Here is a 17134-nt window from a genome sequence, read left to right as displayed (position 1 = left end):
TTAAAGGTTTTGAACCATTATGTATCTATATAAATTAAACATTTTTAAAAAACAGTGCAGGGGTATGTATCCAGCTAATTGCAGATTCCCATTAGATGGGATGTTCTGCATAATCTGTAAACTAATCAGAACCTGTGGGTTTGTAAAGGACTTTAGAAATCAACTAGACTACTTGTTTCTAAAGTCTCCCAACTTTAATTAATTTCCTAGTGGGTGGCGATTTTGAACATAGAAGAAATGTTAACAGTTGTTTCTGGTAAGTTTTCTTCTAGTCTCGGGAGAAAAGGTTTGCAGGGAGGAATCTGGGACAATCTTTTAAGTCTCAACTTCAATGTGATTATCTCAGTAAATGTTTTCTGATACCCCTGAGCAGGAGAAGTCTCATATATCTCCTATGAATTAAAAGCAGAATTCTAAGCGCCCAGCTGACTCAATGGAACCTTCCTCTTCAACAAGGAGTTCCATGGACACTTGAAAACCTAGTTTAGCCGTGTTAGAAATAGAAGATCAGAAATGCCTCATTATACATTCCTCCCTTTGGAATTTAAGCACAAGTAACCAACACTTTCATTAAAACAGATCTTAAGGCTCAGAAAACAGATTCCGTGCAGCAGTAAAATACCAAATTCTAAACTGACTCAAGAATAGCATCACATGACAGAGAGCAGGCCTTGAAAGGAATCAAAGTCTTTTACCCTAAAACATATTTCTTTGACATATTTTAAAATCACCCTGCACAGTTATAATTTTGCAAGAGAAATTTACATTCTGTAGATAATCTGCTTCCCTTTCAAGGTGTTTGCGTTATACTGAGGAGATTCGCTGAGAGTCTAGTATCTTTTAAATTTCTTAATAGAAAATATTTGCTGTCTATTGCCTCTAAGGTTGGTCACATAAGAGACTTCATCTACCTAAAAAGAATTTTGTTCTCAAAAACCCGTTATCTTAACCCAGACAATTTTTTTTTTGTTCTGCTTTCAGGTCTTTTGATAAAATTTAAGTCTTTCAATCAATTGCCAATCAGAAAATCATTTAATTCACCTGTAAGCTGTAATCTCCTCCCCACACTGCCTCACTTCTAGTGGTTTTGTCTTTATGGACCAAGTCAACATTTATCTCACATGTATCGATTGATGTTATTTAATTTAACCTGAAATCAAGCCACTTTGGGCACATGTTCTCAAGATCTTGTGGGGCTGTGTCACAGGGCATGGGCCTCATATTTGGCTCAGAATACATCTCTCTAAATATTTTGCAAACTTGGCTTTTTATTAATAGTTCTAATAGAACCTACTCTGTGGTCTTTGTTACATCCACAAGCATGATATTAATAAACTTTAGTTATTAAAATAAGCACATGTTGGCAATTTCTTATGAAGTTCCACAGAGACCTTCTGTGGGATCAAGTGTAAATGTTTCAAAGTATTTCTGCAGCTATTTCAAAATTTACGTTCCACAGATACTGCTATCGGATTCCTTATGTCAGCTAATTATTTGCCTTATGATTTTTGCATTTTTGTAGATGATCACAATTTGTTTTATGATTTTTTTTTTTTGGTAGATGATCATGCCCTATCTCTTCTGTGCCTTTATTGTAGAAAACTGTGTGAAACTACTCAGGGCTACATTTGAAAGTCCTTACTGCAGTGGGTGCCAGAATTGCAGTGGGTTTCCTCTGCAGCTAGCAGACACCCAGATTCCTTCAGTGAAATCTTAATTTTGTTTCCTGCTTGGCTTTGGGCCTTAATCTTGTGCCATCCTGAAAGACTCTGTCTTTCAGATCCCCAGGTCATCCCAGAGCCACAAGGACCTGACAATTGTCAATGTAGTGGGAGGGGTTGCACTGAACGGGCACTCTCTGTGCTTCTGAGGGAGCCATACTCTAGGCAGGTATCACAGTCCTGACTCAGGGTGTGTCCTTCCAAGTATCCCTGCCCCTCCTGCACGTGTGATGCTGATCCATGCATCTTCCTCCCATTCCTGGGTAGAGGGTCTCCCTGTTTGTTCCAAGATCTTCTTCCAGCAGCCACTATGTCTTCCCACTGATGTCTTCAGCTTCCTTTTTTCTGCCCTTCCCAGCAGGATGAGGTTGTTTTTTCTGAGGGAAGAGAGAAAAGGCAGGAGATGAGGCTGTTATTCCTGAGAAAATGGACAGAGCTTTGGGGCTTTTGTTTCTTCCATCCCAGTTTCTATGAGTTCCTCCAGTGCCTGTAACACAGAGGTGTTAGTGGCTTTGCCCCTGTATGTTAATTATTTGGTAAGGTCCTGGTGGCAGGGGAGGTGGTCTGGACGCATTTCAGCCACAGCTGCTGTTCCGCTTTCGCACACAGAAACATCCTGGGAGGGAGAGGATGGAGATTTTTGTGATGTCTCCTCAGTCCTGGCAGAAAAGGTTTCAATAGCAATAGGAATCCTCAGTTGTATGTCCTCTGAAAATTTAAACAATAACTTCTTTACTATACTCAACTCTAAACAATCTGAAGAATATGTCTAAGTTAACCCTGCATTCACTTACATGACATTTGCTGGCCTCTGCCCCAGATAAGGTCATATTCTCTTCCTGTTTGTTCCTGCAGGTCACTGAGATTCACAAGATGTAAGGTCCCTTGTTTGTCCTACAACATCAATAATCTGATGTTTTAAAGAAAATGTGCTAATTTCCAGTTCAGTAAGGTTCGTTGTAAAAATAATACAATGTTTTCTGGGATGCCTGCATCTCCAGGCTGAGTAGAAGCTTTATTTGTAACACTCAGAAACTGGAAGTAACAAAAATATTAAGGAGCTTTATAAACACTAGGGGCACAGTCATTAACTGGAATTCTGTTCCTCATTACAATGAACACATTCTTCACACACAACCAAATTACTGACTCACAAGTAATTATGCTGAACAAGAAACCACACAAATGGAATGGAAACTGTAAAATTTCACTTTAACCAAATCTTGAAGAATAGATCTGAAGTAACAAACATGAGAGATTGACTCAGTACAGTGAGAGACAAATGACTGGGAGGCAGGAATTGGAGGAAGCCAGGGAAAGTTTTAAGTGTAATTCATCGTTACCTTGATTGTTATTTGGGATGCATAGGTGAGTACATGTGAAATTACATTTTTTTCCTTTGGAGACATGGTGTTGCTTTGTCATCCAGGCTGGAGCTCAGTGGTGAGATCATAGGTCTCTGCAGCCTCAGACCCTGTGTCTCCACCAATCCTCCTCCTGCTGTCGTACATAGCTGGGAATACTGGTATGTAAGACCATGCTTGACTTCAGTGCTTATTAAAATGCACACTTTAATTAAGCAATATTTATTGCATAGCAAAAATGCCTTAATAAGAATATTGCAAATAAGTGGATAGATAATTTATTCAATAAAGATTGATGGAAAGATAGACGCTAACAGGAGAAAATGCATGACACCCAAGAAAATAAAACTGTAGGAAATGTGCTTTTCTTTACAATTGTTAGGTAATCACAACAGTGCATACACATCACACCGTGTTCTCATTACAGAGAAGAGGTTCTACAAACCTCACTAGCTGCGACCCCTGTGTGCTAGGCTTGGTTCAGGGAGCAGTCAGGTCCAGCGGTGAGAAGCACAGGCTCAGATACTCAGGCTCACTCTGACCAAATGTGAGCTCTGGGGACATTGTACAACCCATCTGTGCTTTTGCTGTTAATTTTTCATCTGTAACATGGAAATGACGTTGCTACCACATACCATGTTTCCTCTGCATATGTAAAAATGAAAGATGATTGGCGCTAACTTTAAATAAACACAGTTTAGTGTTTAAAACAATACCACTGTTTTAAAATAGAAATTACAAAATTATAAGTTTTATAAGTTTTAATATTTTATCACAGAACAAACTTTCAATAAGAAACCACAATTTCCAAATGCTACCGATATCACAAATCTGCCCCAGGACACTCCTCATGCTCTGAGCCCCACTGTCTCCTCAGGCTTCTCACCCCAGAGCTTGCTATATAGTGGGAGACATGCAAATAGAGCCCTCCCTCTGCTGATGAAAACCAGCCCAGCCCTGACCCTGCAGCTCTGGGGAGGAGACCCAGACCTGAGATTTTCAGGTGTTTTCATTTGGTGATCAGGACGGAACACAGAGGACGCACCATGGAGTTTGGGCTAAGCTGGGTTTTTCTTGTTGCTCTTTTAAAAGGTAATTCATTCAGAACTATTGAAATTGAGTGTGAGTGGATAAGAGTGAGATAAACAGTGGATACATGTGGAAGTTTCTGACCGGGGTTTCTTCTTGTTTGCAGGTGTCCAGTGTGAGGTGCAGCTGGTGGAGTCTGGGGGAGGCTTGGTACAGCCTGAGGGGTCCCTGAAACTCTCCTGTGCAGTCTCTGGATTCACCTTCAGTGACTACTACATGCACTGGGTCCGCCAGGCTCCAGGGAAGGGGCTGGAGTGGGTCTCACGTATTAGTAGTGGTAGCGGTGGTAGCACATGGTACCCAGACTCTGTGAAGGGCCGATTCACCATCTCCAGAGACAACGCCCAGAACACGCTGTATCTGCAAATGAACAGCCTGAGAGCTGAGGACACGGCTGTGTATTACTGTGCGAGAGACACATTGAGGAGAAGTCAGTGTGAGCCCAGACACAAACCTCCCTGCAGAAACGTTCAGGGGAAATCAGCGGCAGGGGGCGCTCAGGACCCACTGATCAGAGTCAACCCAGAGGCAGGTGCAATGGAGGTTGATTTCCTGTCAGGATGTGGGACCTCGTCTTCTTCTCACAGTTTCTCCAGTGAACCTCTCTAAGTTTAGAAGTCTGTGCTTCCTAATGTCATCTCTACATATTTTTAAAAATATCATTTAATATGAGGACCTATTCTCACATGCACCAAATGCAGACTGACATTTACAGAGATGAAAAGGCCTCAGTTATGGCCACCAGGATCAGAGTCCTGAGGAAACGCAGCGGTGCCTGGTGAGTCTCCTCCAATCAGACCCAGGACAGAAACCTCAGGGAGATTCCCTGACTAGAAGAGTCTTAATGGATGGTCTTCCATTTGTTTGTGTCCTCTTTTATTTCATTGAGCAGTGGTTTGTAGTTCTCCTTGAAGTGGTCCTTCACATCCCTTGTAAGTTGGATTCTGAGGTATTTTATTCTCTTTGAAGCAGTTGTGAATGGGAGTTCATTCATGATTTGGCTCTCTGTTTGTCTGTTACTGGTGTACATAAGAATGTTTATGATTTTTGAACATTGATTTTGTATCCTGAGAATTTGCTGAAGTTGCTTATCAGCATAAGGAGATTCTGGGCTGAGATGATGGGGTTTTCTAAATATACAATCATGTCATCTGCAAACAGGGACAATTTGACTTCCTCTTTTCCTAATTGAATACCCTTTATTTATTTCTTCTGCCTGATTGCCCTGGCCAGAACTTCCAACACTGTGTTGAATAGGAGTGGTGAGAGAGGGTATCCCTGTCTTGTGCCAGTTTTCAAAGGGAATGCTTCCAGTTTTTGCCCATTCGGTATGATATTGACTGTGGGTTTGTCATAAATAACTCTTATTATTTTGAGATACGTTCCATCAATACCGAATTTATTGAGAGTTTTTAGCATGAAGGGCTGTTGAATTTTGTCAAAGGCCTTTTCTGCATCTATTGAAATAATCATGTGGTTTTGGTCTTTGGTTCTGTGTATATGCTGGATTACGTTTATTGGTTTGCATATGTTGAACCAGCCTTGAAGACACAGCGAGGGGACGTCTTTGTGAGCCGACATAAACCTCCCTGCAGGGAGCTCAGGAAGAGCAGGAGACACTCGAGACACCAGGCGGCGCTCAGGACACACATCAAGGCAGGTGCAATTGGGGGAAAAGGTGCTGCGGGTGGGGTCTGGCTTCACCACCATATTTCACCGCTGGGCACCCGCCACTGTGTTTATTCTCATGTACGTGATTCTTTGTAGCATTAGAAATGGCATTTATAGAAATCTATAACCACATGTAGGTGCATCAAGTCGTCCTCTCCACCTTACGTGGACCTTTTCCATTAAGACCCTGAGTCCCTGTATTTATTTGAGCACCTCATAAATTACGGTCAGTTATGTAGGGTCTCTATCTGTTCATTCTCCCTTCTCCTCTCTTTCTCTCTCACTCACAAACTCACACACACACAGAATTCTGCAACTTCAGTTACCTGATGTGTTGAAATCAATTGATTAAAGTGCCGTTTTTCCAGCTTACCTGCTATTCATATTGTTGTAAGAATAAGAACGTTATGTTTCTCAATGTGTACTTTCCTAAGATAATAACACTTTTTTACGTAATAGCCACATACTGAAAGCAATCCAAATATCAATCAGCAGCTTAATTAGTAAACACTTAATTAGTAAACACATTGTAGTAAATTCATCCTCTGGAAAAACAGTCACTGTTACAATCAGGTACCGCTGACTACACTCAACAGCAAGGGTAAATTCACAAGTACGTGTGGTGAATGAAATAAGACAAACAAATACAAGTACATACACATTATTACACTTCTATAAATTCTATGAAATGAAAAGTAGTCTAATCTTACATAAAGAAAACCAGTAGTTGACTCTGGACGTGGTGTGAGAAGTGGAGGTTGGGAAGCAGGAATTATAGGAAAACAAAAGGAAACATTGAGCGTAGTTGAGTTTTTTTCTATGTTGAGAAAGGTGATGGTTATGTCACTATTTGTCAAATTGTACACATCATGGGAGGGCCACTATTTGCTAATTTCACCTCATTAAACTATTACAAATTTAAACACATAGAATATGGTAGAAAATTAGTTAGACAGACGAATAAAATATCGGAGAAATGAAAAAAAAATCACAGAACAATGGCATAAGAACCTCACTCATCAGGCCGAGCACGGTGGTTCACACCTGGTAATTCCTGCACTTTGGGAGGCCGAGATGGGTGGATTACAAGGTGAGGAGATCTAGACCATCCTGGGTAACATGGTGAAACCCCATCTCTACTAAAAAAAAAAAAAAAAAAAAAAAAAAAAAAAGAACCAGGCGAGGTGGCGGGGGCCTGTAGTCCCAGTTACTCAGGAAGCTGAGGCAGGAGAATGGCGTGAACCTGGGAGGCAGAGCTTACAGTGAGCCAAGATCATGCAACTGCACTCCAGCCTGGGTGACAGAGCGAGACTCTGCCAAAATAAATAAATAAATAAATAAATAATAAAACTTCACTCTTCAAATTTAAGAAATTTTAAATTTATCAACACAGAATTAAATATTTCATTAAATATAGATGAGAAATCAAATATAGGTATGAATAAACCCTGTCTACCTATATTCTGGGGGAAACACTAGAATACAATAAATAATGTCATGATTTCATTACACAATGGGAATTAATCAAACCACACCAGGCATGTCCAGCTGTGTCCTGGAGTTGATTCAGGGAGCAGGTGTATCCTGTAGTTAAGAGCCGTGACACCAAGCTCACAACATTTGTTCTAGTTGACACCATACAAAGGCCAAGAGATCACAACTAAAATGTAGTGTGGATATCACATCTGTGGGTGCAGCACAGTCCCCAGTATGAATATGGAAAGGTTAATTAACAATTGGGGTGTCTGCTGAGAGTAGAACTGGTGTCTCAGGAATGTCCAAAATGGCTTAATCGAGCAAGAAAGGAGACTGGCTCAGGGTTGCTCTAGTGGTTTGGTGGTGGAGGCAGAGTGAGGGTTCTCTCTCACAGAAAGGAATTTAGGGCGTATGAACCTCCAAATGGCATCAAATGAGGGAGTTCCTGTGATTCATACCTAGATTCACCTTGTGTGGGAAAGAAAAGAGATGATGGATCAATGAGCATTACATTATCAGCAGTTAGACATCAGAACAACAGTCTGATAACTTGTTCTATGTAGCACCTATAAAAGTCATGATTTATAAAAAAGATCAGGGTCCAATATGGGTGGACAACAATCAGGTCTGCAAAAAAACGAGAAGACTGGTTATAAGAATAAGTAAAACCTAATAAAATGAGGAGGAAAATGAGGAGAACGAGGTGAAAGGCACGGGGCAGTGGATTATGCAGGAGTCCTGTTGGAAAATGAGGAGAACGAGGTGAAAGGCACGGGGCAGTGGATTATGCAGGAGTCCTGTTGGAAAATGAGCAGAACGAGGTGAAAGGCACGGGGCAGTGGATTATGCAGGAGTCCTGTTGGAAAATGAGGAGAACGAGGTGAAAGGCACGGGGCAGTGGATTATGCAGGAGTCCTGTTGGAAAATGAGCAGAACGAGGTGAAAGGCACGGGGCAGTGGATTATGCAGGAGTCCTGTTGGAAAATGAGGAGAACGAGGTGAAAGGCACGGGGCAGTGGATTATGCAGGAGTCCTGTTGGAAAATGAGCAGAACGAGGTGAAAGGCACGGGGCAGTGGATTATGCAGGAGTCCTGTTGGAAAATGAGGAGAACGAGGTGAAAGGCACGGGGCAGTGGATTATGCAGGAGTCCTGTTCCAATGTCTTTTGTGGTGACTTTTCACTACCTAAAATCATCCACCTATTCTGAATGTCTTAGATGAACTCTCTGCTCCAGAACATCGCAAGGGTCAGAGGATTCCTGAGAATACTCAGTTTAATATCTGCTATTTGAGTAGCCTTACAATTGTGTAAAATTCTCGGTTATTATTATTATTATTAGAGATAGGCTCTCACTCTGTCACACAGGTTGGAGTGCAGTGGCACAATCAGCTCACTGTAACCTTGATCTTCTGGCTCACACAATCCTTCTCTCTCAGCCTCCTGAGTATCTAGGACTAGAGGGGTGCACCACCAAACCCAGCTGATTTTTTTTAAAAAGTTCTTTCATAGAAATGGGGTCTCTCTATGTTGCCCAGGATGGTCTCGAACTCTTAGTCTCATGTGATTCCCCTGGTTTTACGTCTCAAGGTAGTGGAATTACAGGCATGAGCCACCACATCTGGTCTGAACAGATTGTTTAGTTGCAAATTATCAACCTAAGAATTGACTCCCTGAATGTTTTCTGCAGTATTTCAGTTAACCGTGCCTGACAAGATTTATTCCAATATGTTTCAACAGCAGAAAGTTTTCCTGATGTTTCTTCCAGTAGATGTAATTTAATGGTTGAAAATCACAAAATACAGTTAAAAGATGACATAAAAAGGTAATCTTAAACTTTTGATGATTGGAGTCAGTATAAGACAAAAATTACTTTCAATATTGTGTAACACATGCATGCAACAGGACAAAGGTGAGCAATGAGAGTAAAATTTCTAAATGTATGAACCTTCCAGCTCCCAGGTCATAGGGCAGTAACTGATGTGTCCTGAGGGAGGGACCATAATGCCATAGTGCTAGTGGGATAACTTTTGGCCAACAGAGTTTCCATATTTTATTAAAGTTTTATGATCTTTTAATTTAAAGATGCCATTTTTTTCAACATATCCAGAATATTGTGAGTGGGATTGATTCCGTGTGATATGAAAAACGCCAGTGCCTTCCATGTTTAGATAATGTTACACATCAGGTTAAGACTGAGTGTTTGGTGAAATGATGCACCATAACATTGTTCCAGGTTCCATACTATTTTTTTTATTTCTCTTTGTTTTCATTTGGTTTCAAATTTATATGTCAGGTCTCTAGCATGTAGGAATTCCTTAAAAAGTGAGACGGAGTCTCGCTCTGTTGCCCAGGCTGGAGTGCAGTGGCCGGATCGCAGCTCACTGCAACCTCCGCCTCCCGGGTTCACGCCATTCTCCTGCCTCAGCCTCCCGAGTAGCTGGGACTACAGGCGCCCGCCACCTCGCCCGGCTAGTTTTTTGTACTTTTTAGTAGAGACGGGGTTTCACTGTGTTAGCCAGGAAGGTCTCGATCTCCTGACCTCGTGATCCGCCCGTCTCGGCCTCCCAAAGTGCTGGGATTACAGGCTTGAGCCACCGCGCCCGGCCAAAAAGTGACTTTTCTTGTGGTCTGTTTTGATGGGGCTTCCAGAAGATTCAAAAACTTCCTCTGCCTGCAGCACATTTTAGAATTCTGTGCTACTGTAGAATATCTGTATTTAATTCTGGTCTTTGGCTAATTTACAATTTCCAATAAGTGCAATAACTTCTGCCTTCTCGGCTGATTTTGCAACAGGTAGAGGAATATATCCTAAATGAAAATTTGTACTAGTAATATAAATTATTATTTCATAACCAACACTTTTATTATTTAAGTGCTATTCATTAAGAAACAAGTACATTCAAACGTTTTATTTAACTGACAATTTCTCAATTGGTGAAGGGCATTAGACTAAAGAGTCCATATCCCTAGGTCCATATTTTTTGGTCCATATTACTAGGAAGGCGTTGTGACCCTGAGCCTGGGCGTGACCTTGCAAGTGTTCTGACCCTCCTCCAGATGAGATGCTGGTCTGTGTGTTCTCGCCCCTTCCCCTGGGATAGAGTCCTCCCGTTTTCCCCGGGTGCTCCCTCCCACAGCTCCAGCGTTCTCCATTGGTATCATCACCGTCCACATCTGCTGCCCTGCCTTGCAGTTTAAGGCTCTGATTCCATAAGAATGACAGGGGAGCTGCTTCTCAATAGATGTTTGGTGAGGACCTCTGTTCCCATCTCAATTCCTGAGGGGTTGAACCAGTGCCCTCATGATTCTGGTTTCAGTGGCTTGCCTCTGCAGAGTAAATAATTAGTTTGGTAGTGGCAATAAAGGAGTTGGGTCTGAATACATTTTAGAAGTGTGGGCTCTTGTTCTCTCCCAGACAGACACTTCAGGAAAGGAAGATTTTTGTCACTGTCCTCTTTCTTGGGGGAAGGGATTCAAGAGGATAGGATAGCTCTTCAGTATGTGGTCCCTTAACATTTCATACTGCAGCATACTTACCACACTCAGTTTCAAGTAATCCAATATATATTTGTATTTTTTTTTCTTGGAGTAGTCTATATTTTATATTCCAGACTCTACCTTGCTGGCTTACAAGCTGTACAAGAACTTGCTTCACCATAAACTTCCGATTTGTTTTTTCTTGTGAAATTTTAATTCCAGCTTCTATGGTTATCTGTTATTGTTGATTCAATTGCAAAAAAATAAGAAAAATATATTTCTTTTCTATTTACATTTCCAAGCATAATAGCAGATTTTTTAGTAAGACCCAGAACAATAAAAATTAAATGTTGTTCAATAAAAACATTGTTCAAAAAAAATTTTTTAAGTTGTTCAAAAAAACAGTAAAAAAATTAAATCCCTCATAGAAAAACAAATTATGGTAAATTTGTTTGCTAGAATACTACCCAGCATTTATAACAAATAAATATCTGATATACCCAAATATAAGGCAAAAGGTCTAATTATTTGTGTTATGTAAAATAAATCAAACAAATTAGAATACATACTGTTATTTCATGTTTATAAATTCTGATAAACAAAATGAATCTGCAGCAATTTTCCAGGGAAATGGTAGAAGAAAAAAAAGGGAAAAGGAGGAAGAATATAGAAGAACAAAAAGAAATGTTGAGAATTTTCTTGTCCGCCTTGACAACGGTGACAGCTGCATCATGTTCATCAATTGTACACCTTAAATATGTGAAAGTTTATTATCTGTAAACTAAAACTAATAAAATTTTTACAAGCAAACAAATGGAAATTAAGACAAGGAAGGAGTGATAGAAAGACAGAAAAAATGTATATCAAATTTCAGACATACTTAAGAACTTATCTGCCTGAACCCTAGTTCTCACCATATTTGTGGGTGAATGCCAGAATGCAGCAAAATCACACATGCTCTCACAACAGAAAGTGGGTTCTACAAACTGCACTAGGCACCCACAGCTCTGTCCTGGAGTTGGTTCAGGGGGTAATCGTCGCCAGTGATGAGGAGCACAGCCTCAGATACCTGGGCTTACTCATCCCAGACAGGAGCTCTTAGGCACATATTTAGCTCCTTTTCCATGTGTGGTTTACTTCCACATCTGTACATGGAGAAACCATTGACTCTGACAAAATATAATTTACACAAGTACGTAAAAAGAAGTTAGAGTGATCAGTTCAAAGTGTTTATCACAGCAAATTTTTTATAATAAGACAACATCTTTTCCAAATACCATCATTGTCACTAAACTCCTGCAAGGCACAGTCACCTTTTCTGGACCCGTCTTCTCCTCAGGTGTCCCACCCCAGAGCTTACTATATAGTAGAAAACATGCAAATAGGGTCCTCCCTCTGCTGATGAAAACCAGCCCAGCCCTGACTCTGCAGCTCTGGGAGAGGAGCCCCAGCCTGGAATTCCCAGGAGTTTCCACTTGGTGACCAGCACTGAACACAGACCACCAGCCATGGAGTTGGGGCTGAGCTGGGTTTTCCTTCTTGTTGCTATTTTAAAAGGTAATTCAAAGTTATCTCAATAACTAGAGATGTTGAGTGTGAGGGGACATGAGTGAGAGAAACAGTGGATTTGTGTGGCAGTTTCTGACCAGGGTGGTGTCTCTGTGTTTGCAGGTGTCCAGTGTGAGGTGCAGCTGGTGGAGTCTGGGGGAGGCTTGGTCCAGCCTGGCGGGTCCCTGAGACTCTCCTGTGCAGCCTCTGGATTCACCTTCAGTGACTACTACATGAGCTGGGTCCGCCAGGCTCCAGGGAAGGGGCTGGAGTGGGTTGGCCGTATTAAAAACAAAGCTGATGGTGGGACAGCAGAATACGCCGCGTCTGTGAAAGGCAGATTCACCATCTCAAGAGACGATTCAAAGAACACACTGTACCTGCAAATGAACAGCCTGAAAACGGAGGACACGGCCGTGTATTACTGTGCGAGGAACACAGTGAGGGGAGGTCAGTGCGAGCCCAGACGCAAACCTCCCTGCAGGGGCGCGCGGGGCCACCAGGGGGCGCTCGGGACCCACTGAGGACGTGCAGGTCCCAGGAGCAGGTGCAGCGGGAGGTTTCCTTTGTCCTCAGCTGGAAAGTCAGGTTTGTATTTGCAAAACACCAGCATTCTTGGCTGTGATATTTTGTTACTTGTATTTATAGTGAATATATAATCGTTACTATTTAAATTTTAGTATTTATTAAAGTTATATCATTTTAAATATATACTTTCAAGAAATAAACAGTTGTAGTTATTTGCACCGATTCTTCCAGAGTTTTATTAACATTTGCTGTCATCAGCAACCACATAACTATAGGGATATAAATTTATACCCATAGAAAGATGTATAGGCCGGCGTGGTGGCTCACGCTTGTAGTCTCAGCTACTTGGGAAACTGAGGCAGGAGAATTGCTTGAACCCGGGAGGAGTTTGCAGTGAGCTGTGATTGTGCCACTGCACTCCAGCCTGGGCGGCAGAGTGAGACTCCATCTCAGAAAAAGAAAAGAAAAGGAAGAAAAGAAAGAAAAGAAGAGAAGAAAAGAAAACGTAGACCTATGCATGTGTGTGTAGGCATTCATATTAAATATTACAATAAAATAATTCTGAAAATATGTCCTAAAGAATCAAGCTTAAGGATAAAAAACTGTAAATTATTAGAGTAATTCATAATTTATTTCAGTTGTTTTTAATTGTTTACATGAATTGATTTCTGTTTGTTTATTTAAAAGTGGCATATCGGTCATTTCAAAAGAGCTAAGAGTAAATTTCAAATATTGTTGTCACAATAAATGATAAGTATTTGAAGTGATTAATGATAATTATCTTAATTATTTCTTAATGATCTTAGTTATTCCATATTGTATTCACAAATCATAACATTGCTTCTTACCTTGTAAATGTAAACAATCATAATTTGTGAATTTACAATAAATTTTTTATTTTAATTTTTAAAATTTATCCTAGATCATTATCTTTTTCTTCACTTCCAGGTCTCATTGGATTTTCTCCACAGCCCACCTGCACCCTTGCCTTCTGAAGGCTTCTGGGAGTGGCTGCTGGATGGGCAGAAGCAGATGCCTCATGTGAGTCCACATGACCTGGAGCCTCCTTCTCCTTGGATTAGGCCAATTCCTTGGGATCACAGGGCTTTTCATTATCTTCACCCAGTGCTGTAAGAAAGAAGTTGCGTCACACTTCAATTCATCACGCCTTACTTTACTTTTCTAAAACAAGATGAAGGTGATAATGTTAATAGTAAGTGCACCACAACCAAATAGGATGAGTCCTATTCCATGGGACAGAGTTTCTTATCAGGACTTTAAATTAAAACTCTTTTTCTTCCCAGTTTCAGATATGTCTTTATCAGGAGTTTGAAAACAGACTAATACATGAGCAAATGATACAAACAGATACTTCTCAAAAGAACACATACAAGTGGCCAGCAAATATAGTTTTAAAATGTTTAGCATCAGTAATCATCAGAGAAATGCAAACAGAAAAATGTTCTGATTTCTGTCACTGTAAGTCCATTTTTCTTGTTTTGAATTTCATGTAAATGGAATCAAACAAATACAAAATGAATTATATATTTTCAATTTCTTTATAGATGAGATACTAATATCTCCATATTAAAAAATTAACTCTCTAAGTCATCTCTTAAAATTATTTTTTCTAAGGACTCAAACTAATCTATGATATAATTACACATTTCAGATGTAACAGCTGGGCCAACATTGAGAATATATTAACACTTAAAACATGTGCTTGCCAAATATTGTTATTTTCCTGTCAGCTGTCCCCTGTTATGATTTTACACTGCATATCAGCAATTTATTCTGATAAAACAGGTTGAAATATTACATCAATTGTTTATTAACTTGGTATAACTAATAATACAAAATGTTTCATATATTTTAGGCATGTTTTAATTATCTGCAAATTTTGTCTTTATACATTTATCATTTTAATATGTCACCTTTATCTTTAATATTTCCAATAATTTTGTATAACTGAATGCATTTTAATAATTATTGTCATAATCACATTTACATTTTATATTTGAATTTTCATATACATTTTATGGATATTTCAATTTCATTATAAAATATTTTCCTACAATTGTCTCTTTCCTATTTTTGTTAACGTTAACTTAAAAATGCATAGATCTTCAATGTACAATTTGAGGGTTTCTGACAAATGTGTGCACAAATAAAGAATTATTTGCTTACTTTTTAGTGTATACCCAGTAGTGGGATTGCTGGGTAAAACGATATCTCTGTTTTAAGTTTTTGAGAAATCTCCAGTCTGCATTCCAAAGTGGAAAGACTAATGCACATTCCCATCAACAGTATGTGTTCTCTTTTCTCCACAGCCCCACCAGCATCTGCTGTTTTTGACTTTGTAGTGACAGCCATTCTGAGTGGTGTGTGGCTGCACAGCTACACTCATCTCATCTTTGATAAAGCTGATGAAAACAGGAATGAGGAAAGGACTCCCTGTTCAATAAATGGTGCTGGGACAACTGGCTAGCTATATGATGGAGATTGAAGCTGGACATCTACTTTCAACATATGTAAAATTAACTCAAAATTGACGAATGATTTAAACGTAAGACCTCAAACCATAAAAATCTTTGAAGACAACCCAAGAAATACTCTTCTCGATACCAGCTTTGACAAAGAATTTTTGGCTAAGTATCCAAAAGCAATTGCAACAAAAACAAAAATAGACAAATGGGACCTAATTAACTAAGGAGTTTCTGTTCATCAAAACAAACAAAAAAGCAATCAAACAAAATTATCAGCAGAGTAATCAGACAACCTACAGAATGTGAGAAGATATTCACAAAGGTTGCATCCAACCAAGTCCTAATATCCAGACTCTATAGGAAATTAAAACAAATCAAGAAGCAAAAACAAAAAACCCCATTAAAAATGGGCTGATATGGCTTGTCTGTGTCCCCGCCCAAATCTCAACTTGAATTTTATCTCCCAGATGTTTTAGGAGGGACCAGGGGGTGGTAATTGAATCATGCGAGCCCGTCTTTTCCGTGCTATTCTCACGATAGTGAATAATTCTCATGAGAGCTGATGGGTTTATCAGTGGATCCCGTGTCTGCTTCTTCCTCATTTTCTCTTGCCACCGCCAGGCAAGGAGTGCTTTTCACCTCCCACCATGATTCTGAGGCTGCCCCAGCCATGTGAAACTAAGTCAAATTAAAACTCTTTTTCTTCCCAGTTTCAGATATGTCTTTATCAGGTGTTTGAAAATGGACTAATACATGAGCAAATGACACAAACAGACACTTCTCAAAAGAATACATACAAGTGGCCAGCAAATATATTTTTAAAATGATTAGCATCACTAATCATCAGAGAAATGCAAACAGAAAAATGTTCTGATTTCTGTCACTATAAGTCCATTTTTCTTGTTTTGAACTTCATATAGATGGAATCTAATATTATAGATCATTTTTTGGAAGGGGCTACTTTTGTTATTCGTGAGGTTCATTCATGTAATTTCCTCTATCAAGGTTTTGTCATACACACATAGGTACTCATACACATCTAGATATTTCATATTTATCATTCACATTAATAAATGAGTTTAGTAAGTAAATAAGTCAGTTCATTAAGTGAATAAGTGACAATGGGTGTCTCTATTTTCCTGTCGATGGAATTCAAGTTTGTTTCCAATATAAATATGAACAAATCTGTTATAAATATATTTGTGCAAGTTCTTCTGCTTATATTCTCACATTTTTATTGATAAAATATGTAGAAATATAAATCTGCATTATAACTTCTCAGCTTTATGGAGCTGTAACTGACAAAATTGTATGTATTTAAGGTACATCACTTGATGTATTGATATCCTTGGGGAAATGCACATCATGATCAAGGTAATTGGCATGCCTATCATCTCAGAGAGTTATCATTTTATGCCTTTTTTACTGTGTGTGTGATAAGAACACCTAAAATCTACTCTCCTGGTGAAAGATATGTTCATAATACAATATTCATTTTCATAGTAGCATTGCTGTAGGTTTCATTTGGAGAACTCCTCGGCCTATGTATCAGGCCGTTCTCACACTCCTGTAAAGAACTACCTGAGACTGGGAAACCTATGAAGAAAAAGCAGTTTAGTTGACTCAGAGTTCCACTGGCTTAACAGGAAGCATTACTGGGAGGCATCAGGAAACGTACAGTCATCATAGAAACTGAAGGGGAAGCAAAGATCCTCTTCACATGCTGGAAGGGGAGAGAGAGAGAAAGAGCAAGGGATGATGTGCCACACTTT

The 17134-nt window shown here is 39.7% G+C and overlaps 1 pseudogene and 1 gene segment (V, D, J or C); both read left to right on the top strand.

Annotated features, from left to right (window-relative positions):
• Positions 1–4065: 4065 nt before the first annotated feature.
• On the top strand, positions 4066–4722 carry LOC115897448 (annotated as a pseudogene). Its single transcript, XR_004057226.1, has 2 exons — positions 4066–4177; positions 4281–4722. The product of XR_004057226.1 is annotated as an immunoglobulin heavy variable 3-23-like (transcript).
• A 7515-nt stretch (positions 4723–12237) lies between these two features.
• Positions 12238–12872, top strand: LOC104671284. The segment is given in 2 exon segments: positions 12238–12357; positions 12472–12872. Coding segments are annotated over 2 exon segments (450 nt in total).
• Positions 12873–17134: the final 4262 nt, after the last annotated feature.

Source organism: Rhinopithecus roxellana, chromosome 5 (genome assembly GCF_007565055.1).
Source record: "Rhinopithecus roxellana isolate Shanxi Qingling chromosome 5, ASM756505v1, whole genome shotgun sequence".
NCBI lineage: Eukaryota > Metazoa > Chordata > Mammalia > Primates > Cercopithecidae > Rhinopithecus > Rhinopithecus roxellana.
Note: the sequence above shows the minus strand (reverse complement) of the source record. Positions and strands in the feature narration are given on the sequence as shown.